The 15,316-nt window shown below is 44.9% G+C and overlaps 2 protein-coding genes across 2 annotated transcripts in view; one reads left to right on the forward strand and one right to left on the reverse strand.

The window, feature by feature from the left end:
• Window positions 1-8,099, reverse strand: part of CFAP77 (cilia and flagella associated protein 77) — a 57,152-nt gene extending 49,053 nt beyond the window's left edge. The window contains exon 1 of the mRNA XM_027911629.1: window positions 7,869-8,099. Coding sequence (XP_027767430.1) covers window positions 7,869-7,997 — 129 coding nt within the window. The 5' untranslated portion in view covers window positions 7,998-8,099. The remainder of the gene's footprint in view (window positions 1-7,868) is intronic.
• Window positions 8,100-8,877: 778 nt separating this feature from the next.
• Window positions 8,878-15,103, forward strand: TTF1 (transcription termination factor 1). Its single transcript, XM_027911628.1, has 11 exons — window positions 8,878-8,973; window positions 9,152-10,025; window positions 10,803-11,053; window positions 11,330-11,515; window positions 11,951-12,029; window positions 12,226-12,356; window positions 12,618-12,837; window positions 13,086-13,175; window positions 13,383-13,448; window positions 13,954-14,039; window positions 14,415-15,103. Exons 1-11 carry the CDS (start codon window positions 8,904-8,906, stop codon window positions 14,564-14,566), a joined length of 2,205 nt encoding a protein of 734 aa, XP_027767429.1. The 5' UTR covers window positions 8,878-8,903; the 3' UTR covers window positions 14,567-15,103.
• The last annotated feature ends 213 nt before the right edge of the window (window positions 15,104-15,316 follow it).

Below are 15,316 nucleotides of genomic sequence, written 5' to 3' on the forward strand. Positions count from 1 at the left end.
CATTATGATGCAACCAAATTCAGCAGCACCTGATTAACAAAAAGGAGGCCACAGCTACCTGACAGCAGCCAGTGGTTATTTTTTTTTTATTTCTAAAACAAACTGGTGGCCTCAAACATTCATACACGCATTTATTATTTTTTGTTTGTTTGTTTGTTTAAATGTCTCATTTCCAGGTTTGTTTTTCTTTTGGATCGTGCAGGGAAATAAAGTTTTGCAATTCTTCTTCTCATAATAAGTCTGTCCAAAAATGATGTCGCTCGTTGTGTTGAAAGATGGTTTCATTTTCTACTCAAAATTGGTATGAAAAATTTGCCTTGCCAAATGAACATTGTATACTGAACTTGTCAAATCCTCTCTCCTGACACAAATAAAAGATAACATTGGGTGGCAGCATGTAAAACAGCACTGACAAGACAGCTAGGATGGAAGCAAAGAAATGCATATTTTTCTCTTTCTCTCTTCCAGAGCAGGGAATGGGAACGATCCAGGTGAGCGAATGCTGGCGTGTTACAACCAAAAATACATCATCTAAAGACTTAACAAGCCATTTCAAGGCAGGTTCTAAGCAGAACATAAGCGATTCCATTTCTGATTAGCAAAATCATGACAAAAGTCTCAACTTTTTTCCAGGCAACCAAGAAAGCTGCTCAGTAGGAAGAGTGGCTGGATGAAAGGGGGATTCAGTTAAAAGTTCCCAACTCTGCTGGGCGGGCTGGAAGGACTACTCCTAGCACTGCTGAAAATTATTCCAAATATATTTAAAAATAAAGAAGGTAATGATAGCATTTTCATTAGATGTGCTGTCTCACCATATAAGTGATTTTTTTTTTCTTATTAAAATTGTTGATTGAAAGCTGTTAGCTGTTTATCAGCCCAAAATTACATTTCTTCTCTCTTAGGGGTTGCCTCTTAAAAAAAAAAAAAAAAAAAAAATCACAACAACTGCATAGTTAGAAACAAGAAAAGACTCCTAAAACTGCAGTTTCTGGTTGGGGTGGGGGGGTGTGGGAGGCAGGAATACAAGCATGAAACACAGATTGCACCTTCAAATCCCCGATGGCATCACGCTTCTTTGTTCTGCTAAGAAAAATTAACCTCAATCTCGGCTCAAGGTCCCCCGATTGATTATCATAGTCATTTAAATACTGTAATCTCATTTTCAGCATCAGGGAAAGGGAGCGAAAAGAAGAAAAAGAGAAAGAGGTGGGGAAGCGAGGGGGAGAGAAAGAGAAAACAGAATAAATTATCTGACAAAAGGAAAAAAGGGCCTTTCTGCTTACGGAGCCTATTTCAGATCCTTCCACTTGATTGGAAAAGTTGATGAAGTTTAAATGAAGCAGAATTAGAGGCTCAGGCCACTGAGTATTGACAGGGGCCCATGGAAGAATGTGCAATTCAATAGGCCTGATTTCTGTGGAAAACAGGGGGAAAGGCCTAAATGGTATAATCTTCAATCAAATCTAACATCGACACTGACAAGGCAGGGTAATGAGATAGGGCCAGATCAGGCATGTTGGTTAAAGAAATTAATCCCTCTCGCTGCACCAAGAGTTCAGCTTTGATGCCTATTGTGGAGAGCCCCGGCCCAGCCTATCTAAATGCTAACTAAGCGCGGCTGCGAACTGGGACTGTGCTTTTCGGCGCTGGGGATGAGCCAGGAACGATTTTTGAGCTCCCTGGCTGTGGCAGGGCTGGCATTGCAGCCCCTCTCGGCGGCTCCGGGCAGAGGGAGCGGCGGGACAGATCCCGGCAGGGAGGAGGGAGGAGGGATGAGGGATGAGGGATGAGGGATGGAGCCCATGGGGGGAAACTTGGTTCAGGCTGGACTGGGGTTTTAACACCCCATAATACGTGGTAATTAGCGGAGTTACAATCACCTCCTGATCATCCCATTGGTATCTCCCGGGAGCTTGAAGGGTGATGGAGACGGCAAACGTTGGGAAGTTGAAAAGCTGCAAACAAAGGGGCTCTTCTACCTGGGCGAGCAGCCCGAAGCTCCTCATAAAAGAAACAGTGATATTTTTTCAGGCTACTCTGCTCTTTACAAGGTTCACTGTGTTTGCTTTACTGATTTTTATTCCCCCGGCCTGGGAGTTACACTATTATTTTTAATCAGGTTTCACTTGTAAGATTTTTAGGCACAGATCCTGCGTTGGTTTGCTTAAACAAATCAAACCAGAGGTATTTCCCTTGATATTGAAGTTTTCTTAAAGGCTGTTGTTGGAAACCTGGTAATAGAGTCCCACTTTCATTTATCTATGCTACTTCAAATAAATGTGAGTAGAAAAGTCAGTGTAATTTATTTTATAAAGGACAAATGGTTAAAAAGGAAAATAATTCTCACAAATACAGGTTCTGTCTAATCTGTACAATGTGAGCAGCCAAGCAAGAACAAAACAATCCCTGCAAGATGACAAAAGGCTTCTCAAATTCAATAATTAGGCATAAGAGCATCTCTAAGAATTTGAATGGGAAGCAGTCTGCCCTTGGGGAAAGTGTGGCTAAAAACTTGCAAAAATGAGGAGCTGAAAACGTTGGTCCCTGTGATTGCTGAGAAGGTGCTCTGTTTGCTCTGTGTTCTGCCAGGCAGCACTCAAAACAGGGGGGGATGATTGTGGGAAAGGTAAAAATAAAGAGCTTTTCACCTTTTCCTTGGGCAGCTGCCCCCCAGTTGCCTGTCCAACACCCTCCTGTCCTGAACTGAGCTCACTGAGTCCCCCCTAGCCTTTCCTCTGTGCTCAGGACACTTTCTGGTGCCTCTTCTAGACAAGGAGGGATATTTATTGATGGTGGAGTGGGAAGCTGAGGATGGAGAGGAAGGAGGAGAGAGCTATTCTTGTGCTCTTACAAGTTGCAGCTGGATCCCTGGTGCTGCTCTCAGTCTGCTGGGGTTGGTGTCTCTGGAGAAGGATTGGTGGGTTAAGGTCATATTGGCAGGATTTGGAATATCCCTGCCTCAGTCTGAAAATAATCTCTTGCCTTAGTGTGCTTCAGGGCCAGCACTATAAACTGGTGGTGGCTCTCCCCCCAAAGTTTCTTAAATCTTTCAGATAATAAAGCCTGAGTTTTTTAGGTTCATCATAAAAATTTATATCCCGCTGCAGCTCTGGGTGCTCTGTGAATGTCTGGAGCCATTTGTGACCCTTTTTCATTTTAGGGTTTTTTTTTCCCTATTCTGCCCAAAAATTCTGGCTGAGTTTTTGCTTTTACATCACCACCAACTGAGGCAAGAGGCTGTACAGATGTTCTCTGCTATGACAATGCTGCCATTGGGGTCATAATGCAACAATTTGGTCTCACCATTATTACGGGGCTGGCTGACTTCAAGAATGCACTTTTAAATCAAAGAGCCTTTGAAGCTTTATTTCCATTGTATTAGACAAATAAACATAGAAGATTTTCACGAACATAAAAGGCATTCACCTTGTAATGTTTCTGGTCTCATTAGTCTCACCAATTTGCATTGTTTTGTTCACATAAAGGAGCAAAATGCCCTTTTGCTTGATTTTACATCCTGCATGTGGATCTTGGGGGTGAGCAGCTCTGAGTGCCTGGTGCTGCTGGTGCTGTCCCTCTGCCTGCTGAATCACAGCTGGCAGTGTGCAAGCTGCCCAAGTGCCTGTGTTCAAATAACCAGGAGTTAAAAAATAAACACTCCTTTCGCTCATGCAGAATGTTTATTTGCCTCTTGGAAATACCTTATTTATTTCAGTGGTGTCTGTGCAAAATATGGGAGGGCACTAAAGCTCATAAGGAGTTTAATTTTTAGTGTACCAAATAATTCATTTAAAAATCTTAAATGAGTTCATGCTGAGAAGAAAACCCTTAGAAGTCAGAGCACTGGAAAGAAAGCCCAGAACCAAACCTAATGATTATTTGACTAACCAGCCCTTCATTAGCTTATTTCTCTAATGAATTATTGAGCTGTACAATGTAGACATTTCAGAATACATATTTAAAAGCACAACAACTGGCCTTAGATTGCAAAAAATATAATGGTACGAGTGATATAATAATAATAACAGTAATAAGCACACAAAATGCTGCCTAAACACTAATTAAACCTCAGTGTCCCCAGGCAGGAAGCACAGAAGGCAGGATGCTCAGCACATGCAGAGATTTGAGGTAAATAGTATAATTACCACCAAATAAGACAACCTTCTTGCAAATGCAGCTCAAGGCACTTGTGGCCACTCTGCTCTGTGTGATGGGGGTCCTTTACCTGAGCAGACAAAGCAAAACCTGGTCCCTGGCCAAATTTTCCACAGATGTATTGATCCCACGCAGCTGAGAGCAGGTTCAGGTTAAGAGAGGAAACTAGAGTTATTTAAATCAGGTTCAGGTTAAGAGAGGAAACTAGAGTTATTTAAATCATCAAAGCAAACACCTGAGAGAAGTTATCCAAACACTCTGGAAGCTGCCACTCAGAGATGTGATGGCAGCAGCAGAGCTGGGCCACGTGGAAGCAGCTCTGAGATCTCAGCTGTGGTTGGAGCCCCAGCTCCCTGGGGGAGAGCAGGGATAAGGGGATCTGACATCCCTGCCTGGGTGCCCTGTGGAAAGGCAACGATTTTACTCCTGTCAGTGCCAGCCCTCACACAGACACGACCCCTGCGCGTTTCTGATGGCTCATTCAGCCCTCTCTGAGCATCCATGGGTGTATTTTTAAGGAAGCCTCTATTTTAGCACCTTCCCTTCCTGCCCAGGTTGGTGCCCTGTCCTTACCCCCACCCTCCCTGGGCATGGAGCAGCTCCTGGGGGAGCTCAGGGAGAGCTCTCCTGTGCCTCCTCTTCCTCCACAAAAAGAGCAGTTCACTCTCCCTGGTTTAGCAGGGATTCCTGAACCCTCCTGTGCCAGTTCCTATGGTTTTGTGAGCTTTTTTTTTTTTTTTGATCATATATTCTTCTTCTGGAGATTGCAGCTACTGAAATTTTATTGCTGGAGTCCTGTAGCTTTTGTTCAATCCTATTTGGAAAAAAAGAAAAAAATTCCAGCCCTCAGGGCTGCAGAAGGAAGCTTAGGAAAATGAATCCTAAATGGCCTGGCATTCAAACCAATAAAGACAGCCTGGCATCAGTTTTCATGTAAATAACCAGCTTTTAAAACAAGTAATGCACATTCCAGCAGTTGTCTTTGTTACATCTCTGTCTCTCCTGCAGCCTGGACTGAGACCTGGTGCCAGCCTTTCCCCTGCTCTCACCATCCTCCTTTTCCTCCTCAGAAATGCCAGTTCTGAGACAACTTTTTATGCTGTTGGGGCTCTGAGGGCATTTCCTGGAGAGCAGTTCCCTGCTTTCGGCACGTCCTGTGGCTCCACTTAAACAGGTAAGAGGATGCTTTGGCACGTGGGGCTGAATTCTCCATTTACCTTCACACCCCAGAGATATGTCTGATTTCACAGGGGTGACACAATGACTTTGGAACTTATTTATGCCATATTGTCCAGAAGATCTTAATATAAATGTCCCCAAACTTCTATGGACAACTTTTTCTGCAGTTCCTGTTGAGCATGCCGGGGGTTAAGGGTGGTAAACTCTTTATCTCCTTCCCAGAGCTGGTTTATTTTTCGAACACAGGAGTTTTCAGTAAGTTTGTACTGGAAAAGTGCTTGGCTAAGGCTTTTATTGGTGAAAACAAACCAAAAATGCTTTGCTCAGTTTTTCACTGGCATCAGTAGAAGAAATGCTTCCCTCAGTTTCATGCTGCAAGCAAATATATATATATTGATAACTAATTTAACTCCTTGATTAATTAAAACACATTCTAGCAGAGAAAAATAGAGCATTTATCCCTAGAAATCTTGATGTCAGAAGATGGTGGTTTTAATCTGTGATAGCTGGTGTGTGTGGACACATCCTGGTGGGATGGGGCTGGGCAGAGCCAGAAACAGTCTGGGCAGTGGTTCATTTGGATATCTGATGCCACATTTAGAAGATTCATAAGAGAACTGGGAGAGAAAGCAGCAGATCCCGTTGTTGGCTGCTGCAAAGTGGGGGGTCTGTCACACTTCCACCAAGGTTTTGGGGACCGAGTGTCCCATCCATCACTCCTGGGCCTCAGGTTCCTGTCTCTGCTGCCCAGAGGGTCTGACTGGCAGCAGTAGGAGCTGTGTGTTCCTCATGCTCTCTCAGCTGCCAGCAGCACTTGTCCAAGCAGCAGTTGTCTCAAAGCCTTTTGTCCCTTTCCTCTAAACCATCTCTGTGTCCTTGGTTTTCAGGTGGCCCCACACAGCGGGAGGGCTGGGACCTGCTGGCCATCGTCTCCGAAATGCCTGGTCCCCAGGGCTCTCCTGGAGGGAAGGAGGCTCCAGACTGCAGCTGGAAGCAGGAGGAGATGTGGCAGAGGGCTGATGCTGCGAGTGTGCCAGTGTGTGCCCCAGTGAGGGGGACTGGCCGAGTGCCAGTGTTCACCCAGTCAAATGCCATCCTTTCCCTGTCACCTCCTGGCAGTGAAGGACACCCTGGTAAATCCAGCACTTGCTGGGGCACAGCACAGTGTGGGAAGGCAGCTGGCAATGGGGCAGCAGCTCGTTGCACAAACTTTACAACAGAACCTACCACGAGGTGAAATTACCGCTGGTTCCAAGAGTAGAACCATCCCTGTCAACAGCCCAGTTACTCCAGGCTCAAGGATTCCATCAGGTGGATGCAAATCTCCTTACATCCCTACCTGCAAGGAAGCCCTGAGAGAACGGGAATTGTCCAGAATGCTAAAATTTAACACTATATTTTTTTTTTTCTCCAAAACTTGCTCTACTTTTAGTTTTACCTGGCCACAGAGCAGGAATCCAGACTGGAAGGGACCTTAAAGTTCATCCAGTTCCACACCCTGCCATGGATTTGAACAGGTGAAGCTGCTTTTGAATTCTGATGCCAAGCCTGCTTTCTTTTTTCTTTTTTTTTTTTTCCTTTTTTTTTCTTTTCTTTTTTTTTTACTTTGCCTGATACAATTTCCAAACATACTTTTAGAGTTTCACGAGAAAGAAAGAAAAGTTATTGGACATTGCAAAGACTCAAATTTTCAGTGACATTCCAAATTTTTTATGGCTGACTTCCAAGCCGGGGGGGCGATTACCGAGGGAGCTCAAGAGCTGAACTCCGTGGTTAAAGTGGGAAAGTTTTCCCACCACTGGCTGCAGTGGGAAAACAAGGCTTTGGAGCAGAACCTCGGCAGGGAAAGGGGAAAAGAGGAGCCGGTGCAGCCCGGAGCGCTCGGGGCTCGCTCCCTGCCGGGGACCGGGCTGGGAGCGCTTGGTTCGGGCACGAAGCTGTTCCACGAGTGCCATCCAGGGGACGGGAGCTGCACTTTCAGCTGCTCCTCGGTCCGGGACAGGCGGGGGGTTAAAGCGGCACCTGCTGTGGGTTGTGGGGGTCGAGGAGGAGGAACTAACCGAAGGGAGATGCCTAAAACCTTGTAAGGCCAGTCTCGAGCTCGGCCGGTGAGCGGGGGGGGGGGGGGGTACAAGTCGAGAACCGTCAGGAGTTTGTCAAGGGACCAGAGCCTCTACAGCAGGTCTGAAAATCCTAATTACAGAATCCTTAAGGTTGGAAAAGCCCTCCGAGATCATTGAATCCAGCCTTTGACCTATCACCACACTGTCAACCAGGCATCCCTGTCCCCGAGCTCCCCAGACAGTGGAACCACAGACCGGGAAAACCCCCGACCCTCCGAGGGAGAACTCTGTACCCGTCACCCTCTGGGACCGCCGGGACTTTAAAACACGAAGGAGCAGCGAGGAAACCCAATGTCCCCGTCCCGTGTTCAACTTTAACGGGAAGCTTTTCCGCCGAGGAGCCGCCGTGGGAACCGTGACACCCCCCCGCCCTCCCGGGGGTCCCGTTCGCGGAGGGGTCGCGGGGCTCACCTTGATGATGAGCGGGTTTTCGAACATGCTGAGCCGGATCACCCCGAGCCGCTCGTTCTCGGTGCCCGGGCCCGCCTCGGCCAAGGTCATTGGCTTCCGTCGCTGGCGCCCCGCCGTGCCCCCACCCATGGCCGGGGGGCTCTCGGGGGTCCCTCTTCACGGGAGTCTCAGTGGTCCCCGCCCCGGTCCCGGGGGTCTCTTGGCGGCCCCGGTCCCGGGGAGCGTCTCTGCAGTCCCAGTGTCGGTCCCGGGGGGTCGGTCCCGGTCCCGGGGGGTCTCTCCCAGTCCCACTCCAGGTTCTGGGGGGGGTCTCTCCCGGTCCCAATCCCGCTCCCACCGCTCGCGTGGCGCGCGCGGCGTCCTCCGTCTCCCTGGCAACGGGCGGTGCGCCGCTCTCACGGCTCCGGCCGGGGGCCGCTTCCGTTGGGGGAACGGAAGATCCGCTGGCCGCGGGGCGCGGGGGGGACGGCGGCGCGGGCGGACCCCACGTGGAGGTGGGGGGCTCGGGGCGGTGGTGGGGGGGTCACTGAGGGGTTTTAGGGGGTCCCGGAGTAGACTGAGAGGTCGTGGCGCCGCCAAGAACGCGTTGGGTGCTCCACGCGTGTCCACGGTAGTGGCAGGGCGGGCGCGGGGGTTGCGGCGGGGCCCTGCGCTCGGCCGGGCCTGCGGGCGGGTTGATCGGTAACGGGGCGTTGGGACGAGCTGGGTGCGAGCTCTTCAGTGTCTGCCCGCAGGGCCCTCGCGAGCCGGTGATGCCCGGTGCTGGCTGGCGCTGCAGACTGCCCCGGGGCTGCGGAATTCAAAGGTTTGAGCTCGGGCAGGGCCCGGCAGAAAGTTTCTAATTAGAGAATTGGGTTTTAATGCTGATTAGTCTCATATGTCTCTGTTAATTTTAACTTGTTGGTGCTTCGGTGCTGAAAACAGAGTTCATCATGACAGTCTGACGGTGCTTCGTTATTCAAAATCAAACTAATAGTTAATAAAGTGTGTCTTTTGGTGTTCCAGGAAGGCACTTTCAGGCTGAGTCCAGCTGTGATGCACATCTGTTCCCCAGAGAAGGCGTCAGTTTTTCATAGGCACTTTGCAAAACCAACTGGTTTGAAAAGTGAGTGTTTTTATTTAATATTCCTAAGGTAAAATGAAGCATTTGATTTTTAAAGTTTTGAGTGGGTTTTGTGCTTTCTGTTGTTTGTTTTATAGGGGGGAGGGGTTTGTACAGTTGAACGTGGGTCATGGTAGGTAAATTACCACACTCTTAATAAAATTCCTGTCTTTTATCCAAGAAAAAATGAAAGGAATGGCACGTGCAGATGATTTTCAAGGCCAGGATTTCCTCAAGAAGAGGAAGAAGAAGAGAAAACACAAGGAGTGCAACAGCCAGCGTGGGAATGATGGGAGTGGGGGTGACCCGGAGCTCGGGCGAGCTTCCCCTCTGCTGTTGGAAAACGCGGCAGCGCAGGGTGAGGAGGGCAGCAAGAAGAAGAAAAAACAAGCCCCAAACAAGGGGAAAAAGCAGCAGCAGGCTTCCATAGCTGATTATTGTGTGAGAATGGACCAGGAGATTACCAATGGAACAGGAGTGGAGGCTCCCCAGAAGCAGAGAAGGAAGCAGGAGTGCAGCGAGAGCACGGACGAGCAGAGCGATGTCACCTGCGTGCTGGTGAACCAGCACAGCCCCGGGGGCTGCCAGGACAGCACTATGGATTATGTGTACATCAAAAAATCCTCCAAGAAGAAGAAGAAGAAGAGGAAAGCAAAGCTGCCTGAGGCGGGTGAGGAGCACGAGGAGCCTCCCTCCCAAAGAGGCAGCGAGAACAGCAGAGAGAAACCCAAGAAGAAGAGGAAGAAGAGGAGAGGCAGCAGTGCCCAGGACGGGCAGGAGGACACAGATGGAGCTGCTGACCAATCATCTCCAGGGCGAAACAGGCCAGCAAGGGACAAAGGGTCATCTTTACCTGCCAAGGAGGAGCAGAGGCACAAGGGTGGTGACTCTGATGCTGCTTCTGCCACCAGTGAGCTCTCAGTGGAGGTGCCTGCTGGTTTTTCCACACCCAGTAAAGCACCTAATCAAACTCAGAAAACACCAGGATATGCTAAAAAGACAATTAAAAGCAGCGCTTTAGTCTCTGAAGAAAGTTCTTCAGACTCAGATGAGATGTAAGTTTAGGAGGTTTTTCTGTGTGGGGTTTTTTTTTTTTTCCTTCCTTCACCCCCCAAAATGTGGGGCTTTGTCATGGTTTTTTGGGTCCACAGATTTTTCGTCGTTGTGTTTTGTATGTTTTTTAAAGAAAAACTTTTAACTTACACAGCACATTGAGATGTTAGAGACTACTTCAAAAGCTTAGTTATCTTATGGAAATAGAATAACAAGTTGTAAGAATACACTTGCTTTCAGTGTGGGCTCTTTCCTCCTTTCTAAAAGCTGTAGATGTAGAAATATAAGTTCAAACAATTCATATTTAGTAAAAAAAAAGGGGGGGGGAGGAAGGAAGTTCATGTGTTAAATTTGGAAGCAACTAGTAAGGTTAGCTAAAGAATTTAATGTTCTGTGCAGACAAATGTTCTTGTAAGTAGCTCTTGGTGCTTTTACAGTGTCTAGAACCCACTATAAGTGCACTAGAAAGGGACAGATGGAAAAAAAATCTGTGTGCCAGTAGTAGCAAGAGACACTATTTCTTCAGTATGGCCAAGGGTGAGAGTTTTGTGGATTTTCTAAACCTTAAAAAGCTCTTTGACTATTGTAAGTATAGACATTTGGTAATAAATTATATCTGTGTTAAAAAGTTGGAAATACAAGGGGGTGGATGTGTGAAGTGTTCCTTGTTCTTTAATGAATGGCCATGTTCATTCTTTTAGTGGCAGAGATGCTAAGAAAAACCTCTGGTTTGGAGTTCTGGTGGTGTATTTATGTTTGGTTTTGGTTTTAAATAGCAGGACCCCAGAACCCTCAGCATCAAATAAAAAGAAGAGCCAGAACGGCTCCTTTGCTGAGATGGCAGCCTCTGATGAGGTGAGTGTGGATGATGATGAATACGTGGACTCTGTCACGTCTTCATTCATGGATTTGGACACTGCCAGGCAAGAATTGAAAGAGTTCATTCCTCACGTGGAGAATATCTCAGATGGTTCCATCAAGAAGATGGTTGGAAGAGACCTGCCAAGGTTTAAAGAGTTTAAAAAACAAGGTGAGCTCTCTAAAATACTGTTGCAGTGAGGAAGGGCCGTGCTCATGTTTTGACAGAGGGAAAATAATTATTTGTGTTGTGCCTGTTGTGGTTCACCTCATTCCATCTGACATATTTTCTGGTTTTTGTGTAAATTACTCTTTTGACTCTTTCAATTTTCTTTTTTCCCCTTTGGATTTGTTGACCTCTTGTTAAACCTGAGCTAAAACCTGAAACACATAAAAGATGCTACTTGAGGTTTGACTTTCTTTTTTATTTTACCTTTGTATATTTTAGGTGTTGCTGTCAAGTTTGGCAGATTTACCCAGAAGGAAAACAATCAAATCCGGAAAAACGTTGAAGAATTTTTATCCATCAGTGGGATAGACAGTGCTGAGAAACTCCTGTTCACTTCCAGGTATCCAGAAGATAAAGAAACCATCAATCGCCTCAAGACAGAGCACGAGTTCTGTACGAAAATCTGTGAGTCTTTAAGTTCCTTCTTAAACTGAATGTTCCATTCCACAGCCTGGTGATGCCATGATATATTTTTTAAACTGATTTTTATTGAAAAGCACTGATATTGCTGAATTTGGTCCAAAAAGGAGCATGCTGGTGAGATGATGGTGTTGTTGATAATCCTCACAGTATTATGTTCTGTTCTTACCTGGTCTCAGGTAGGAAGAGTTTAGAGATAAAATATCAAGACCAGTAACACTTAAAGAGTTTTAAACTTGTATTTGGGCTTTATGGCTTCAGGTGCTTTATTTGCTGGGCAAGAATCTGTTCTTGGCAGCACAGTCATGAAAATGTGTGGTGGTGGGTTTTGATTTTGTTTTGTTTTGGCTTTTTTTTGTTTTTTTAAATGGCCTCAGCAGTGTGAGAAATGTTTCTTAAAAATGATCCTTTCCCTTCTAGCTGAGGGCATACCTCGACCCTGGAGGCTGATATATTACAGAGCAAGGAAGATGTTTGACCCCAATAATTATAAAGGAAGGTAAGGGAATCATTTAAGGGTTTCTGAATGCTCATATCTGTATCTGTTGGTTATTTGTGCATTAACAATTTCTTTAAATGAAGATTGTTTCCTCTTTATGCCAGTTGCTGTGACTTCATGCACAGTAGAGGTTACAGCTCTTTTATAAAAGATTGAAATGGTTTGAATTTATAGCTGTGCTCATTTCCTCAACCAGGTACAGTAAGGAAGAAAAAGAACAATTAAAGAAGTATCAGGCTATGCATGGCAACGACTGGAAGAAGATTTCTGAGTTGATGTCCCGTTCTAACCTCTCAGTTGCTATGAAATTCTCTGAAATCAAGTCAGGTATGTGATTTTAAGAAAAGCCATTAATTCTGTGTAATGCAATTTGAGAAGTTATATTAGAACTGGATGTTGTATGTACCCTACACATCTTTAGTGATGAGGCTGAACCCTCAAGTCTGGTGTGGAGAAGAGTTTCTAGGAGGTGTGTTAAGAAGCTGGTCTATAAATAATAACAACACAAAGTGAAACACTTGGTTTTTTGCCTTTTTTCCTAATCCTTTATGATAAATTACACCTCAATCTGTGTTCTTTCAATCTTAGCTATTAATTACGGTCCTTGGAGAAAGGAAGAGGTCCAGAAGTTGAAGCATGCAGTGAAGGAAGTGATAAGGAAAAGAGTGGAACATGGAAGATCTTCCTCACTGGAACAGCCAGACAGAGATCTCTGGGTTGACCGCGAGAAACTGTGCCAGCACCTACCATGGACTGAGATTGAAACCAAAGTGGGGAGTCGATACTGGAGACAATGTAAACAGAAATGGTAAGGGTTTGTACTCACCTGAGAGAATCAGATGTGTTCTGGGGAGTATTTCTTCTTTGTTTTGTGCTGTCATGATCATTTGGTAGGATGTGTAATGTTAGAAATGTGTCTGAGACAAATAACTCCTTGCTAGCTGGATTAAGTTTTCTTTTTGCTGTGATAGCAAAGCCTGATTTCTGCCTCTCTGTGACAGCAGTAGCATCTGGATGCTTGGAATGATAGAAACCTGTTTTTGTGTGTTTTCAAAGGAATTCAATTCTGGTAGAGAAGATGTCCAAGGGGCAGCAGTTAGATATATGGATCAAGAGATTACAGAACAAGATCACTCTCATTAAAAGGTACAGTTCAGAGGCACTGGGATGTTGGTTCTGAGATGGTTTATAAAAGCTTGCAGGGGGAGAACAGCCTGCTTGCAGCTCGATATGTGTTTTGCAACCATTTTTACTCTGGGCTAAATGTCCTGTGCCTTCTGACTTGGGGGAGCTGGGGACACTGAATTCTGCCTTGAATTCTGCCTGCAATCTGTTCCTGTCTTGCCTTTGCAGGCTGTATGAAATGAAAGTGGAGGATGCCAATGAAGTAAACTGGGAAGAACTCTGTGATGCTATTGGGTAAACCTTTCCCCCCCCTCTTTTTATGGGTAGAAAGGGTAGTTGAAGCAGATGAATCAAAATTCTTAGAGCTCTGTAACCACAGCATTTGTTCAGTTTGACAACATACGTGTATATCCTGGCATATCACTGAGCAGGAAACCATCCCTACAGGATCTGGAACTTGCTTTTAACCACATCAGGAAACTCTTCATTGTGTAATACAATAGAACAGTTGTCTTCCAACTAAAGGAGTGTTGAATATGAGATTACCAGTCCTGTGAATGCTGAACTTCCCCTTTTTCCACATACTTTCATTTAACGTGTGCGATGGCACCGTGCAGGTTCTTACCCTCAAGGGGATTTGCTGTCCTGAAAACCTGTTTTAATTACAGTTTGAATTCCCTCCTTTCTACCTAAAGATATTTTTTAACTGGCATCACTTTCATGAATGGGTGACTCGGTAACAACCAAGCTTTGTGACAGTTCATTGCACCACTGATTCTTTGACCTCTTCTCTTTGCAGAGATGTCACTGGAGCCTATCTCCAAGCCCTGTTTTATAGGCTTAAAGTCTCCTTTGTCCCTTTTTGGCAAAAAAAGACTTTTCCTGGTCAGTATCCCAGCTGTTTGTATTTACACACATTCCTACATAACTTTCCCCTACTTGGCTAAAATATTTGGGCTTTATGCTTATTTTACTGAATGTTTGGTTTTTTGTTTTATAATTTCCAATGTCGTCTTTGCGCAGTGCATGCGAACCTCTTCTTTTTAATGCCTTGGCTCTAAAAGTTTTCTGACTGTGCATTTTAACTTATCTTTGCATGTTTGTATGCAGTGGTGTCCCTGCAGCCCCTGTGACCAGAACAATTCAGACATTTTGTGCATTTAACATAACGTTTAAATTTCTGTCTGTGAGCTTCTGTTCCCTTACAGATCCAATTAAAATACTTTTTTTTCCCTTTTTTTTTTCTTCTTTGCCCCCTAGAAATTATGGATTTTCTGTTTCAATACAAGCTCCCAGAATTAGAAGAACAGTTAAGAAAAAAGCACCTCAGTTCTGATGATTTATCAGCCAGTCAGGAGAAAAAGGCTTTCCGACTCAGTGACATTTTTGACTCCGGTGAAGAGAGTGATTAAATGGGACTGTCCTAAAAGCAACTCCTCATTTGCATTTTAAACTGCAGATGGATCTGGTTGAGAGTGGGTGCAGCTCAGCAACTGCAGGTACACAGGCTGTGGAGTGATGGGAAAAGTCAAGATGGGCACGTCTGATTTTCTTCTTCCATGTTGAAGACAGTTCAGTAGAGCTTTTGAGCCACTTTTTATTACTTTCATTTAGTTCTGGGTTTAGAAGCCTTCATTGCTTTTTAAATGTCTTAACATACGATTTTTTTTACTGATTTGTTTCCTGTGAAATTAAAAACTGCTGTTTTCCTTTGATGAATAAACTTGGTTTTCAGAACTTTATTTTTTTAAAGTTATTTAAAATTCATGTCATGGGAAAAAGACTTTCAATTTGGTTTTAAATCTCTGTAATAACCAAATCTTGAAACGTCTGTGTTGATGGAAACAGCACAACTTTTGAGGTTTTTTTTTTTAACAGGTATATCTTGTTCTTAAAAGCACCTGATTTTATTTTTGATGTAGATTTACACTTTTCTCAACCCTCCCAGAGAAAAAGGATACTTGTCCATTTCTGTTCATAAATTGTAATGTCGTTTCAAGAGAAAACCAAAACAATGCATTCGAAATGTTTTTGTTCATGTTTGGAATATAGAGACAGACAGTGTAAATATATATATATATATATACATGTGCATATACATACTTTTACTGTGTTAAGGAGAATTTCTACATTTTGATAAGAAAACTGAGCAATAAGATGTA

This window comes from Empidonax traillii, unplaced genomic scaffold, assembly GCF_003031625.1.
Source record: "Empidonax traillii isolate 1590-97213 ecotype Southwest subspecies unplaced genomic scaffold, ASM303162v1 scaffold34:size3740991, whole genome shotgun sequence".
NCBI lineage: Eukaryota > Metazoa > Chordata > Aves > Passeriformes > Tyrannidae > Empidonax > Empidonax traillii.